This window comes from Perca fluviatilis, chromosome 16 (assembly GCF_010015445.1).
Source record: "Perca fluviatilis chromosome 16, GENO_Pfluv_1.0, whole genome shotgun sequence".
Classification (NCBI taxonomy): Eukaryota; Metazoa; Chordata; class Actinopteri; order Perciformes; family Percidae; genus Perca; species Perca fluviatilis.
This window is the reverse complement of record NC_053127.1, coordinates 29,651,519-29,667,484: the sequence shown is the minus strand read 5'-3', so window position 1 is coordinate 29,667,484 and position 15,966 is coordinate 29,651,519. Positions and strand designations below refer to the sequence as shown.

The following is a 15,966-nucleotide window of genomic DNA, read 5'->3' as shown; positions in this document are numbered from 1 at the left end:
AAAAAGCAAAAACAAGCTAAACAAAATTAGTGTTTTTTTTCAAGGTTGACGGGAAGACGATGGAAAAAGCAAAAACAAACTAGTAAAATTAAACTAAATAAAATTAGTGTTTTTTTCAAGGTTGACGGGAAGACAAAACAAGGGTTAACAATGGAAGAGACACGGACCGTCATGACACTTAAGAATGTTGGTCTTTCCTGCAGAGAAATTGCAAAGAAAGTCGAGGTGTCGGGTAGTACGGTATTCTTCGCCATCGAAAGGCGCTTAGAAACTGGGGGAAACTCTGACAGGAAGAGGTCTGGCAGACCCAAAGCCACAACAGAATCAGAAGACAAGTTTGTGAGAGTCGACGGCTTAAAACGCAGCTCAATAGTGGTCGTAATGACCAAGTCTGTTTCAACTGTAAAGAGAAGACTTCGAGCTGCGGGTTTGATAGGTCGACTTGCAGCGAGAAAGTCACCGCCGAGACGTCGGAATGAGAAAAAGGGTCACCGGACTTAAACCCCGTCGAGCTGGTTTGGGATGAACTGGACAGAAAAGTGAAAGCAACCTACGAGTGCCGCGCATTTATGGGAACTTCTGCAACAGAGTCGGGAAGAACTTTCTGAAGAATATTTGATTTCCGTTGTAGAAAGAATGCCACGAGTGTGTTAAAAAGGGGCTACTTTGATGAGTCGAAAATGTAGAATACATTTTGGTTTATAAATTGATTCCGTGATTTCTTTTTTTACTTAAATTGTTCATTTGTTCTGTTCTTTCATCTCAGAGTACAATAATACATTGAAGTGCACGCGGACTTCGTTGCGCTCGATTCGAAAATTGGAAAACTGACAGCGCGAGACCTAAGCGGTAAAAACGCTACGTGGCACGGAACCGAGCCTGCGGACATCTGATGTTTTATATGGTAATCGTCGATAAGGGGGGGGGCTTTTTGCCAGGTTCGAAGTTAAAGATACTTGCGCCAAACAGTAATGCGTCGCTCAGACGATGAAGAATGGAAAATGCAAACGCCGAAGGCGTGTGTCGCCACCCGGTCCGATGGATGATGCTAAAAAGCTATACCTATCAAAGACGGCGCGGTACGGAATCCAGCGAGGAACGCCAGGGCTCCAGACTGCGACTAAAATTTTAAAGCGTGCAACTAAATTTTACATTCAGTCGCAAGTGTGCGACTAGTAAATTTGCCCCCTTTTTTACACTTAAACGTGGAAATTTCAGTACCTGAGAGCGTGTAAGCATAAAGCTTATCTGTCCTTTTGGGACACGTTATCGCCGCTGTTTGAGTAATCTTAGGACTGAAAACTTCCTCCGCCGTACCCACGCGCGAATACGGCAGCTGTGACGTTACTGTTAAAATCCAACAAAGACCCGTCTCGCCCCTCTAGCTACCCGCTCTCGCTATTGAATGCCGACTTGAAAATGATCACCGAAGCGCTAGCGACCGCAATAGAAACGGTCAATACGCTCCACGGGTTTGGTTTTGGAGACTGAAACGCTGGTTTACCGCTAACGGAATCGCTACGCAGAGTTTCGCCTCACCCTCTTTGTAGTTTTCATTGAACCTCTCGCAGCAGCGATACCGCAAAACTGCGGAATCGAAGGAATTTGGGTAGCCGACGTACGACGCGAAATCGTTCCGTTTATACGCGGGTGAGCTTTTACTTTATTTACAGAACCCGCAGGTATCGCTTCAAGAAACTCAATATCGTCAACGGATTCTCCCGTGTCTCACATTACGACATTGACCGGAAGAAATCGATTACGGAGCTCGGGACACTTCCCTCCACCTTCACGCGGGCGACATCGAGTACCGTACCTAGGGATTCAGATTTCCCCCGAGCCGTCGGAGCTTTTCACCCTCGACTATACTCCCCTCCTCGGGAAAATCCAAAACGAATACAGACGCTGGTCTAAACGCCCGCTCGCGCTCGTCGGAAGAATAGCTGCAGTCATAATGAAAACCCCATCGCTCCTACGGACAAATGGTTCAAAACTCTCAATTCGTTAACAAAGCAATTTTATTGGAAAAACAAAAAAATCACACTGTGGGCTCGAGGCACCAAACCTCCATCGCCGCTTCCTGACAAATCAATTACGGTACTCGGTTAAACACGAGCACAATTACCCGTGGCCGGAACTGGAACAAAATCGCTAGAATTAAAAAAGTTCACCCCGCTCTGGCGCAACCCAGTGTTCGTGTTACGGAACAAACCTTTTTACTTTTCCGTACGGGCGCAAAAAGGAAATGTCATTTAACGCACTCCCGCAGAAATATGGGGTTGGGAGAGAACAATTCCTTCAATGTCGGATAAAACCGGACTTACCGACGACGCGTTGCAACCCTCTCGGCTTATAGAAGAACTTGTGAAAATGAATAACTTCGAAAAACCGACCTCCCGGCTACAATGACGCTCCCGACGACCGAGTGGGAAGCCGACCTGGCCTTCTCTCCCGACCCAGATTACGGGGAAGAAAATCGGTGAGAATACCTTTTCCGTGACCGCTGACGCGATATAAAGTCGTTCGCGGAACTCGCGTCGCCCAAAGTAAAACGTTCAAAATGGGCGTAGCGAACACGGGTATCTGTTCGCGGTGCGCTTTAGGTAGCACGGACGACTACCTGCACGCCACGTGGCTCTGTCGACCAGTTCGCTCCGAGACGCCGTCCGCCACCCCGAGCTACGGAATCCCATCGTCTCCGACGCTCTGTCTCCTTGGCGACGTCTCCGAAATCCTCGTCCCGCAAAAATTCCGAAATCCGTTGCTCGTTTCTCTAGCTGTCGCTAAGAAAGTAGTCCTCCAAAACTGGAAATCAAAGAAATCTTGCCACATCTGGACAAATTTAATCTCAGAATGCATTTCAATGGAAAAACACAACGCACACAGAAGGAAGCAAATGTCAGCCTTTGAAGACACCCGGTCCTCATTTCTAACGTTTCTAAATTCAACAAAAACATAACCACAAGCCGTGTGCGTTACCAGACGTATGCCTCCCTCCTCCGTTCTGTAATACCCCGCCCTCCCTTTTGCTTTTTTTTGCCCACGCAGTTACCACTTTACTCATACACACAGGCGCGCGCTATCCACATTCACGCATAACATGTTTGCCTGTCTGAGATTTCTGCCCAAAAGGAAGTTTTTCCTCGCCACTGTTTCACCAAATGCTTGCGCTTGGGGGAGTTCTTGGGTCTTTGTAAATTATAGAGTGCGGTCTAGACACTATCTGTATACTCTATCTGTAAAGCGTCTCGAGAAGAGTGAACTGGTTGTTACGATTTGATACTATAAATAAAATTGAATTCAACTGAAGTTGAATTAAATGGCTTGATCGTATTTACCGATGCAGAGAATGTGTCTCAGTAATTATGATCAAACAGGTCAAAAGCTATGATAGAGAAACTGTAAAACATCGTTAAATAATCTATGTATATATGTAGATCTTTACATATACAACCGAATGGAAATAGCCAAAAACTGAAAACGTGTCATTTCACTGAGCGACGTGACATTTTATGCTACTGTACTGCAATTTATACGGAAGGACAATATAAACAAACCGTATGGTCCGGGGGTAACTGCAGGCCTCTTCCTCCCTGTCATCTTCATCTGCCACTTCCTGTCTCTGTCCCTCTCTCTGAATCTGCAGCCTCCTCTTCATCTCTCACAGTCGATTCTTCCTTTCCCTCTTGTATTTCACTTATTTCTGCATCCAGAAGGACTGTGGTCTTCTCCTGCTCTGACCCGCCCGGTCTCTCCAGTTTACCTCCTTCTCCTTCTTCATTTCCCTTCTCCTCTTCCTCCTGTGCACTACTCCAAATTATTTTTACAACACAGTGTTTTGAACACCAAAGTTAGGGGGGCAATGGGGGGGCAGCTGCCCCTCCCGCCCCCCTTGCTTCCCTGTAGATCCGCCCCTGCTCTGTTGTACCACCGAGATATTGCCGCTCGCTTTCGCTATCCCCGATAGTGAGTTTTTAACGGCTCATGCCTAAAATCCATACTCCTTAGTATCCTTAGTTTTTGTTACGCTCGGTTGAAGGAATGCACTGTCACGCCGCCCAGTCGTCTGCGAACCCCGAGGGAACCCTGTGGATGAACTCAAATCTCCCGACGCACGCGATCGCTGGAATTTTGGGGTACAATTTGGTTTTGAAGAAGGCCGAGCAACGGGCCCCGTACCGGTTGTAAATCCAGACGAGAAATCCACAAATAGCGTGGTTTAGCAGAGCGGTGGTAGCATCTTCTACCCCTCGCCCAGTCCTATACGCAAACCGCGATGGGTCAAGCGGGCAGAACCGTCGTGTTGAACAGTCGTGCAGGTTTATGTCGGATAAGTTTGTCAGCGCGTCTCGCAGAGATGGGGTGGCTCAGCAGCAGGTGTGAAGATGCTAATATGGCCGCAACTAGCACGTGAGTAACTTCTGTATAAGAAAGTCGCCCAATGTTGAAAAGGCTCATAGAGACTGGCTCGTCTATTCTAAGAAAACAAATTCTGTATACACGACTGCTCGGGAAGGCTCAAACTTGCTAACGAGGGCAATGACAATTGGATCGACGAAGATTAGATACGACAACGGCTACAGACGCGTCGCGTCTGAGAGAGATAAACGGAGAAAAAGCACACCGGCGGGACGCCGTGCAATTTTTGTATGAGCGTAATTTGGACTTTCGAGAAACAAACAACGGTAACTTTTTGGGGTTAATAGAGATGCTTGTTAAATTTGATCCCACTATGCAAGAACGTGTCAGACGCGTAAAAAACAAAGACACTTGTGCCACAAAGAGCAAATGACACAGATTCTCAGTTTTGTCAATATGACGTCATTAGAAGCGAATGTAGAACGGAACTTTGTTGATTTCCTTCGGGCCGTGCGGTTGCCGCGACCTGAATTTAACACTGGGAGGGGATGTGGCAAAATGCAAATGTCGTTCTTTAGCATTGTACGACGACTTTTTCGGAATATTTGCAGGCTCTCCTAAACGGTGGGAAATACTTAAAGCAAAAGTCCCGTCTCTCGCCGTTAAACGAGGCGGGAATGTCGGATGCAGAGCGTTAAAGCAATACGCTGTCAAACGAGTGGTCGATGACTGCAGCGACCCCCAAACTACAAGCGAAGCCAAATTGCTTGCAAATGAAATGCAAAGCTTTGAATTCATATTGTCTACGGTCATACGGTATGATATTTTGACTTTGGTCGAGTGACGTGCGAATGGCACTCTGAGCCGTGAAACGCGCTGGACCTCCTCCGCGAGTTGAGGATACTTTGAGAAATAATTCCAAAAGGAACAGCTACAGCACTACAAACACTTTGCTTCCTCATCCCTACGACGAGTCTACTAATGGGGAGACGGACGTGGACGTGGTTACCTGCTGCCGGTCGCTGCTCTACATTCAACCTCACCGTTACCCCGATCCGTATCTCTGACCATTTCTTCATCTCTTACTCTCTTCTATGGAGGACGAAACATGACTCAAGTCTCAATATTTATTTATTTTTTACAAAATGCATAAATAAATAAAAGAATAAATAAATGATGCTTTAAATTTATTTCTACATTTTTGTCCACCTACATTTATTTATTTCTGTGTCCGTATGTTAATGAGGTAGGCATTGGCTACAGGAGTGAGCTCGATTCGGGTCCGCTACTTAGACTGTAACGTAAGGAGTGAGACATTGCACAGACGAGCGGCAGCAGACGGCAGCTCTCCTCTTCTCCCTGCTACGTTCGCGGTAATATTTCCCCCGTTAATCCGCTCGCGGGTGTCTCGCTCCTACTTTTGCGTAAAAACAAACACCCGTTGGGGTGTTACGCGACGCTTCGGCATAATATTTTCACGACCGGGTCATTTTCATATGATAAAATGTGTGCTCTATGCAGGAGCGCACTCTCGCTTTGGTTCCCGATTTATTTTTTATGAATATAAGGGCGTTTAACATCCTGCGGCAGATCTGCCAGCGGACTTCTGGTCGTAGCCGTTATGCTAACTAGAGCTGGTTTTCAAACTTCTGTATCGGTGTCTGTATGGTGTATTCGGTAGGGATCGGGAATCATTTGCTTTTGTCTGGCTCTCCAATTTGACCAATCACGCTTGCTTTAAACTGAGGTTAGGACCTCCTACCTCATTTGCATATAAACAAGCATACAAAAGCATTTATTCCCTTTATTTATTTATTTCAGCATTTATTCATTTATTTATTCAAATATTTATTCCTGGATTTATTTATGCATTTATTTATTGAGACTTAAATCATATTCTGTCCTCCGTACTCTCCCAATCTCGCAACCATATCTCGAGAGATACTGTACCTAAATTTGCGCTCTCTCTCCCCTACCAAAGCTGCGCAGAAGACACCCAACTAATTCTCAGAAATGGAAGTAACGGCGCATTTCTCAGCCCGTCTGACTGACATTTCTTCTCGGATGTCCACGCGCCACATGAAACTCCAAGTCGACAAGACCGAGCTCCCATACACGGAACCTCGCCATGACAGTCGACAACTCTGTGGTAATCCTCGCCCAGACTGCTAGGAATCTGGACGTGACGCTCGACTCTCCTTAACCGCCAACGTTGCCGCGACTACCCGATCGCGTAGACGTCGGAAGGATAGTTTTTTTTTCACTGGGCTTTTTCGTGGCTCTTTGTGGTTTGGCTTATTTAAAGCTAATGTACTTGCGCTTACTTCTTGTCGTTTAAAGCACTTGATTGAAAGTCGCTTTGGGTAAAAGTGTCCACTAAATGACACGTAATGTCACGTGATGTAATGTAGATCTGACACACACTCACCTGCAGCGGAGAAGAGCGTGGCAGGCCGCGCCAAGTCGCTGGGGTGATGGATGGCGCCGAAGAGGCTGGGGCCCGGGGGTCGACTCAGGAACTCGGGCTTGAGGCCAAAGTCTAGTTTGTGAGGGTCGACCTGCATCTGCTGCTGGAAGACGGCAGAGCGACAGAGAGAAACGTACGTAAAACCATTTAATACGCGGTTGGTTAATAAGTCATTTTTATTTAAAGTTAACTACTTTAAGCGAGCAACTGCACGGTTGTCTTGTCCGAGGACACCGTTTGAGGTGTTTCGGGGATGAGAGTCCCAGTCCTGGTTGCCAGGCTTCACTGAATCTAAGAAAAGCTCTCCTTTTCCAAATGATTGGAAGTGATTGTGATTATTACCGCTGCAGCCATACATACCTTTTTTTTATTATTTGAACGGGTTTTTGTAAAGGGATTTATAGTCGGTGAATTACTTTCACAATTCAAAATATCTTACGAGTACAAAATTCAGCCTTTGTCTTTAACATTACTTTGACCGCAGAATAACCATTTACTGACAATATGCTGAAAGAATACGGGATTTTTGCCCAACGACGCAAAAAGATAAAACGGCCTACCTCCACTTTACGAAGAGAAGCCTTTTCCAAATCCACACTGCACACTAATTCTTAGCAACTTTTGTGTGTGAGGGGGGGAAAAGTGACAGAACAAAGTTTACTCACAACTGTGGGTATGGATACTAACAAATAACCGATTTCGGTGCGATGTCAATTTTCCCACAATTCGTTGCATGATAGAAACAGAGGAGCTTCTCAAAGCTGGAAAAAAAAAACTAACTGTGGAGAAAGAGCTCCAGGAACACCCCAGAAAATAAAACAACTATTTATCAAAAACGGTAGCCGTCTCTTAAGTTTAACTGGCACGGCCATCCTAAAGTTGCAGTTTGATGGCCTTTGCACCATTTCACGTGCAAGATTAGTATGGAATTGGGGCACAGTTAACACTAGCTTTGGCATAAAGCATAGAGAGAGGAGTCCTCACCTTTACTTTCTGTTGGTGGTGGTATATCTGCCAGGCGATGTGGACGTGCATGGCGCACCACTTCCCTGGTTTCTGTAGGTACAAGACAAAAACACGGTGCGCGACATTAGTCTTTAAAGAGCACGACAATACTAGGGCTAATTGACATATTCGACGGTTCATTTTGTGGTTGTGTGTAGGTTTTTACATCTAAAATAAATAAATAAAAACTCTAAAAGCTAGTAGCGCTTAAGAATATGAAAGTGCCTGAAAACGCAAACAAATGTGGATCGCGTCGGCCCTGTTGTACAAGGTAATTAGATTATTTAATGGATATAGTGCTATATTGTCGATGCGCGTCGTACAACCATCGTGAATGGTCAAATGCCACGAACGCGGCATACCCTTTTCATTTACAGTATTTACAGTCAGATCACCTGAAAATGACCTACTGATATATTAAATATGGTACACGTGGAACCGTTAATCACATATTACTTCAAGATATTGTCTGTGATGGCGATAGGGAATGTGACCGAGGAATACATAGTAAATTACAGCTGTGGTTTGAACGCATGTCTACGTTCTCCAAAATGAGCTCTGTTGTGGTATAAACGAGACTCGCGCTAACACTGCTGCCTCCAAGTGCAGCGCTGATTTAATTAAAGACACTATCTACTCCATTAGGGAAAGCCCTTGAAGGCATCGTGGCTATTAGTGTGTGTGTGTGTGCGCGAGTGTGCAGGAGACTGAGACGCTGCAGGGAGCGAGCACTCACCCTGAGAACGGGCCGAAATGGATCTGTTAGCTACAGGAGGGAGAGGGAATAAAAGAGGTTTAGTTATTTTGCTGTCAATCAAATCGCTTCTAATTAGTGTCTGTGTGTGTGGCATTCATTATGAACCAAATTAAAATTTTAACATTTCCCTTTATTAAATGAACACATATGGGTTTCTCCCGTGTGCCCCTCTGCATACAGACGGATACGGCAGCTGAGAGGAAGGCAGTCTGTGATGCCTATAATCTAACTGCATATGAATTCTGTATAATGACATCGTTTGGTGTTGAAAACCTCCATCTGATGACTCAAAGACTTAGGCAACATATACAGAGGATCTAAAGGTTACCTCTACACTGTGAGCGTTGTCTGTCGGTGTGTGTGCTCTTACCCTGGGGTCCTTCTGCAAGAATGTGTGTGGGACGCCTCCAGGTCTTGTGGCCACATCGAGTGGATTAGAGGTCTAGAGAGCACCAGACACACATCGAAAAAACAACAATCTCTGTAAATAACTCATTTTCTGCGTGTGTGTGTGTGTGTGTGTGCACGGTGGTGTCCCTGTGTGTCTTACCTTAGGCTGAAAGGCGCCCTGCAGCGAGCCGAAGGGCCCGGTCGGGGGGATGACGGGAGGAAGGCCAGACATGGCCGGTGGGTAGGAGTGAAAGAGCTGAGGGAGAAAAAAAGAAGAGGTGTGAGGATGGTTGGGTTTGTCAGGGAAATGCAGGACAACAGCTTCACGAGGCAGTGGAGATGGACCAGGTTATTGTGACGGATGAACCTCATCAACATTCAATCTTTTTCCATTTTCCGAGACTGCTTAGATGGGGAAAGTTACAAATGATTGCCTACATGTTTCACAAACTGAATGTTTATCAAATATTCCCCGCTCATTCCCAGTGGATTTAAATAAGGGAAAACACTCCTTTGATGTGAAAACTAGAATGTCGTAATTCAAGCAAAACCAAACAAGTGCTCAAGGCTTCCATAAAACTATCCTGTGGAGAAACATATGTAATCAACCGCTCGCTGTAATTGTCAATCATGTTGTCCTTAGTGGAATTAGAGTATGTTTTTCATGTTTATGAACTTGCATGCTTGCATTGCTTTAATTAGGATGGCGCAGAATTATTCAAACTTGGGTTGCCAGGATAAGTTACTAGAAGTGCTTGAGGAGATGCTGTGAGATTTTAAATGCAACTTGCGTTTCTATGTGCATTGCGTTTTGAGACGTCAGTATGTTTTATAGAGAGGAAATGGCTTCGGGGTATTTGCTGCTACCATAATAACGGCGAGGAAATGCTAAGAATCCAAAATGAAGCACTTAAAAACAAACTAGCAACATTCTGCAACATCTGTTTGACCCAGGGTAGGCCTAAAGTCAAATACATGATTTTTTTCTAATATTAAAATCCTCCTTGTAGCTCACTTTGTAGTAGAAAAAAAGCACACTTGTGCTGGCACGTGCAGCAGGTGTCTGGACGGTCGGAGAGTGGGGTCCAATGTTTCAAATAAGTCCCCTTTAGGGAGTAATAATCATGAGCAAGCCACTGCTGTTAGCAGACAAATACAAATGAATAGTAGTAAACGAGACAAAGACATAGTATTCCTCTGTAATGCAGCTACTGTCTCTTTCTGTATTAATTTCTATGCACAACATTTTTACCGTTGCGTGCGTGCACAATAAATCTTGTTCTCCGAGATCTAAGAGTCCAGCACCGTTTCATTAATCACAACACTTGCCGGGGCTGAAGGGTGAAATTGTACAGCTAGGATGCTTACAGTGTCCATTAAGAAGCAGATGAGCGATTGCATGTAAGTCACACACTCACACACACACACAAACAGCTATAACACAAACTCGCATGGGCTGGAATGGCGTAATGGGGAAGTAACTGCTCTGCAGGCAGTTGGGAAACTCACACTGTGTCTGTAGAAGGGGTCAACTTTTGTTGGGTATTTTTCAAACTGTAGGAGAAATCAAGTACAAAGATGTAGAAAAAACATGAGAACCTTCACATATTTGCTGTAGCAGGGTTGACATTGCCCTCTTTAAGGGTCATTTCAGGCCAACGCAAAATGCATCACAAAGTGTATTTCAAGACTATAAACATGCTTATGGATTGAAATTATGATTTAAGATCTAAAATGTCAACTGAGATTCAAAGTTCAACCATTTTCCCAACCACACTGTTTTCATCCTCCCCTTTTCGTGATCATCTGAAGACCTTTTAAACTAGCGTGGGTTCTGTGTCTCATTTGGTCTCCTATTAGCGGTGCAGCGCAGGCTCGGGGCGAACATTTCCCTAGTCGAGACTAAACGCTGCAGCTGTAAAGAGCCTCTTTATGGCCTCATTAGCTGTCAGAGGCCTCGCGTTGCTGCCTTTAAAGTATCATCAGAGCCAAGCGAACCCTCTACGGGCCGGGCAGTTTGTATTTAGTTTTAGGTCCAGCCACCCATTGCCTGTGGTCTCCCCCAACAAATAGCGGGGCTCTTAACGCAAGGCATTTGCCAGTAAAGAAAACCCCCAAACGGGACCAAATGATGTCATTAAATTCAGAATGAATTAACTGTATTATTTTCCGAGAGCTGGCTCTGAAGTTAACATGCTTTGGGCGAGTTATTGCCAATTTAGAAAATAAAGGCGACTCAAGTCTGGAGTCCTAGAGTATGCCAGAGAAAACACTAGAAAGGCTCTCTGGGAGAATAAAGGCATGATTGTAGCGTCGACGGTTATCGTTGAGAGGCCGCCACAGAAACCCGCGGGCTACAGGTTGCTGCTCGCACACACGTGTCCAACCGTGGACAAGTTTTCACTCTCACAACCGCATGGTAAAAAACCCTTTCAGTGCCATGTCCGCCCACTTTTCTTCACACGTAAAACTCATTTCTTTTAGAAGAAGTGAATTTTCTGCTACCCCGTTGACCCTCTCCACCCTCTCCGACCCGTACAGGTGCGTTCTACTTATCCTCACATTTCTGGCAGGGGTACGCACCATGGGCGGTGCTGGGGTGGGCATGATGGCGTGGGGGAAGGGCGTGAAGGTGTGCTGGTGGGTGTGCTGGTGGGTGTGTTGGTGCTGATGCTGGTGCTGATGCTGATGTTGGTGCTGGTGGAACTCTGTGCGCAGGTAGGGCGGAGGGCCCAGCGAGGCGCCACGGTCGGCGTTCTGGGAGGCCAGGAAACGGGTGTTGAGCTCCTGGCGCAGAAGGTCTTGCTCTGGAGAAGAGCGAGAGGGAAGGGAGGATTAGGATGGAGTTTGTTTATGAGTGGAAGGTCACCGTCTGTCAGGGTTTCTCAAGCTTTTTGACGCGACAGACTCTGAAGGTGCACATTAGCGGCCACTCGCACCTTTATGCGAGGTTTTCTCCCAGGGACGTCCATATGGTAAGAATGTTGTAGTGGTTGATTTATTAAACTTTGTCTAAGACTGTAGTTAAAAAAAAAAATTACACTTGTTATTTTGTGTCTCCGATTAAGATGTTAATTTCATTACAGTGAAACCCCTTCAGAGACACCCTCTGGACGTACGTCATCAAAAAGGAAGCCATGTCAAAGTTAGAAAAAAACCCAAAACAACCAGGAAATGGCTGCAATTATCAGCATGTCATTTTAAATTGAAGCGCGGCTCGAACTTATTCAAACTGTCTGACTGATGGAACTGTCGAATGCTGTGATTTGATATGCTACGGCCCCACTGAGACGACATCTGTTGTTCTAATAACCTCTGCGCAGCCTGTGGAGAAAGAATGGATTTCAAGTAATCGCTGGCTGGCTTTTCTTCTAAATTCAACAAAACGTGCCACGAGAGATTATATCTCCTCCAGAGTAACCTTATCCTTCCTATTCCACAGTGACTCTCTAAAATATTTTCTGCATTTATTTTAAGCTTTATCGGGCTGGGAGTGGGGGTGGAATTTTCTCTTCATAAAAATTTCATTAGTATCTTTAGAAGAAAATCCAGCTCGCTCCGTTCCGTATTGACCAAAATTGATTTCTCGCATGTGAACGCTATTCAAGGTGAAAATGGAAGTTCTGGGAACACTGCTAAATGTGAAGCCCCGCCTTCTCTTCCCACACTGACCCTGACATTTACTGTAGCTCGACGGCACTAGGGGGGAAATGTGCACGGGGTCTGTAATCGCTTTTGCAATGTGGCCCGACTTGCCGGTAGATATTACTGGTGTGTAGAGAGTCCATCAATCACGGCGTGACAGAAAGAGTGTGAACTTGAACTGTCCACACGACTATAAACACACATGACCCCGAGCGTGGAGTACATGTGGATTATCTTGGACTCAGTTACTTGTTGCTTTAAATAATTACAGGGTAACATTCTGTCTGTTTCTGCATCTCAAATGCTTTCCAATCAAACGCTGCTGAAATTATTCCTTGTGTACTTCTCATATGTCTCAACCGGCAGGTAACCTGACGCACGACCTGGCTAAAATAAGAGTCGGCTTTTTTCGTCCGCTGAATGTGCGATCCTCTGTGGATCCGTGTTTGCGAGCAGCTCGTTTACCTGAGTAGGCGCTCCCAGCAGCAGGATGTCCGGGGACTGGCAGGGTGCTAGACGTAAGTGGTGGTGGTGGAGGCAAGGCCGCTGGAGGAGCGAACATATTGGGGTGGTGTGGGTGCGGCGAGGACTGCAAGGCAGGGGGGAAGCTGTGGGGGGTGTTCTGGTTAGCCGCCAAGGGCAGCGGGAAGGTGGAGGCTGCTGCTGCCGCGGCAGCAGGAGGAGGAGGCGGGTGGTGGGGAAGGTGCAAAGAGGGAGCAGGGGGCCCGTGGGGCTTGGTGCCTGGGGTGCTGCTCCTGCTGCTGCTGTAAAGAGAGAGAACAGAAAGAGAAAGATGAAGAAAGGAGCCAGGTTAAGCCAGGCCTGATCAGTCAGAATTAACACTTGTTCCTCCACATCCCCTCGTCTCCATCTGCTCCGACGTTCAATTCCCAGCACAGTGTTTTCACACCTCAACTGTCCTCCATTTACAAACGCCTCCCTGCCTCTCCCTCGTGCTTCACAGAATCCAGGGCAAAGACAATCCGTGAAAACGCCACGTTCACAACACCCTCGGATGCAAATAAACCACCGCTGGCAAGCAGAACCGAACAGTGCGCGTCTGTCTTTCAACAGCTTCTGTTAAAGGCACTTCCTCCAGAGCCAGGTAGTGAACATGTGCATCGGAAATGGGATGAGAGGGAGAGAGGGCGTGTATGCTTGTGTGAGCAAACGGTCTTTTGTAGTGTGTGTGGGTTTTCCTCGGGGGCAGTCGCAGAGCTCGCGTCTCCACAGCTCCGCGCGCTAAGCCTAAAAGCTCATTTGCGGTGCCCGCTCTTCGCCGTGGGCCCCGGCTGTGATTATTCACAGCGGGTGCCAGGCTCTGTTGGCTCCCTGGCAGACTGACAGGGCTGGCGCAGGAAGGGGGAGGCAAAGCCAAGTCCTGAGAGCCTGCGAGGCAGAGCTGTTGTTGGGACTGAGTGGATTCTGAAGGAGCTATCCTGGAGTCTTAAATTAATGGAGAGAGCCTCCTAGGCCTTAGTGCCTCTCAACAGAGATGGGACAGAACAGACTAGCTCATTGTTGTTATTTTTATTAATATATGAAAAATAACTGTGATCATGGTGTATTTGAACAGACAAAGTGGAATTCCGCTGAGGAATTATTTAAAACGGAAGAAGAATTCACAGCCCTCTGAAGTATTTAAGATATTTCTAGGTCCATTTTCCTCCTATTCTCATGCACAAACAACCTCTCATCATTACAATTCATGGTTGTACTAAACTACTGCACACACAGCCAGTATAATTGGTGAGGGCTGGAATCTATACAGAGCGCCTGGTGACATGTGGGTGGCTGATAAATCACAAGCACTCGGGGCACAGTTTAACCCTTTTATTCCGTTGTTAATAATCAGTGCCACTGTTTGGCTCGGAAACATCAAGCTCTCCCTGATAGCAATTTACATACTGATCGGGCATCGTGCGCACTTCCAGCTCAAGAGATATTCTAGTATTTCAAGTGTGTGTGAATACGGAGGTTTCGTCTGTACTGCATCATTATCAGAGCGCGCGAGGACATGTGAGATGTGAATGTTTTTCATAATAAACTGATGTGTCGATTTGCGAGGGCGTCTGCCGTTAGCCTTACCTGTGACCGTTGAGGTGGAGGCCGTTGTAGGCAGAAAGGGGTCGGGGGTGGCAGCGCGACGGGGGCCGGTGGGGCCCGGCCTGACTCGGGTGCTGTTGGTGAGGGTGATGGGTGGGGAGGGCAGGCGACGGCGGGTGTGGGTGAAGGCTGGGCGTCGGCGGAGGCCGGGGGTGGGACAGCAGTTCGGGCTGGTGCTGGTGCTGGGGCCGGGGAGGGGGGGGCGGCAAGGGCTCTTGGCCCTGGGCGAGAGGCAGGGCTGCGGGCGTCTGAGGCCTGGGGAGAGCCTCTGAGCGTGGGGGCAGGTTTGTGGAGGCCGGAGCCTGGGTAGGGCAGTTTGTCTGGGTCCAATGAGGGGACAGGGGCTGGGGGACGGACGGCTGGGGCAGGGGGAGGGCTTTGGGGGGCAGAGGCTGACTGGGGGTGCTGGATGCAGGGGGTTGGGGGTCCCTGCAGGTCTCCTGGCTCCTCTCCTGACTGCGCTCTAGGCCTGACACCTTGAGGAGGCCTGGGCCATGAGGCTCCTGGCTGTCATTGGTGGAGAGCACATGGATGCCAAAATCTGGAACTGTGTAAAACAGAAAGAGAAAAAACAATTTTTAGTTTCCGAGCTGACCATCCATTTGAACAAAAATGTTAAAAACAGTAGAAATGTACATTCACTGACATGACAAGATCATGGCTTTCAGTGTACATACACCAAGCAAAGATGCTCGGCTCTGTGTATACGCCATAATGACCTCCTTTCCTCAGGTAAAAACACTGCAGTTGAACATCTCCAGTCCTCACAAAGATTGTGTGTGTGTGTGTGTGTGTGTGTGTGTGTGTGTGTGTGTGTGTGTGTGTGTGTGAGAGCTACAGGCCTTTTGTAGAGCCTTGTCTATCTAACTGCCACCTCCCCTGCCATGCTTAGTGTGTGCGCTTTGAGCTGGCAAACGGGCAAACACAAAATGACACCATTTTTTCTTACTCTTCCTTCTCATAGTGACACACCCTGCTGGGGGTTTGCAGCTGTGCCAGCACAAGCACCAATTCCCGAGCCCTTTCACGCAGCCTTTAACACTGTCCCTGGGGACAAACTACACAGCTGAAAGGTGTTTTTCTTGTTCAGGCTAAATCAGTTTGTATCGTACACAAAACTACATCACCTTCACTTCAAGCTTGCTGGTTTTTGGTCTTGTTTTTTTTGCCTGGATGACAGAACTACAATTTGCTGGACAAATTGAATGTATTCTAGTCAGATTTGCTAATGAAGCAT

The 15,966-nt window shown here is 46.9% G+C and overlaps 1 protein-coding gene across 20 annotated transcripts in view; it reads right to left on the bottom strand.

The window, feature by feature from the left end:
- The window catches only part of auts2a (activator of transcription and developmental regulator AUTS2 a), a 365,948-nt gene that overhangs the window by 16,005 nt on the left and 333,977 nt on the right, over positions 1 to 15,966 (bottom strand). For 10 of the 20 annotated variants that reach the window (XM_039778696.1, XM_039778692.1, XM_039778695.1 and 7 more), the window contains 9 exons: positions 14,712 to 15,276; positions 13,089 to 13,387; positions 11,541 to 11,785; positions 10,488 to 10,532; positions 9,139 to 9,234; positions 8,959 to 9,030; positions 8,568 to 8,597; positions 7,811 to 7,882; positions 6,788 to 6,929 (listed from right to left, as the gene is read on the bottom strand). In XM_039778696.1, coding sequence (XP_039634630.1) covers positions 6,788 to 6,929; positions 7,811 to 7,882; positions 8,568 to 8,597; positions 8,959 to 9,030; positions 9,139 to 9,234; positions 10,488 to 10,532; positions 11,541 to 11,785; positions 13,089 to 13,387; positions 14,712 to 15,276 — 1,566 coding nt within the window. The remainder of the gene's footprint in view (positions 1 to 6,787; positions 6,930 to 7,810; positions 7,883 to 8,567; positions 8,598 to 8,958; positions 9,031 to 9,138; positions 9,235 to 10,487; positions 10,533 to 11,540; positions 11,786 to 13,088; positions 13,388 to 14,711; positions 15,277 to 15,966) is intronic. The other 10 variants (XM_039778699.1, XM_039778703.1, XM_039778705.1 and 7 more) reach the window with 7 other exon arrangements.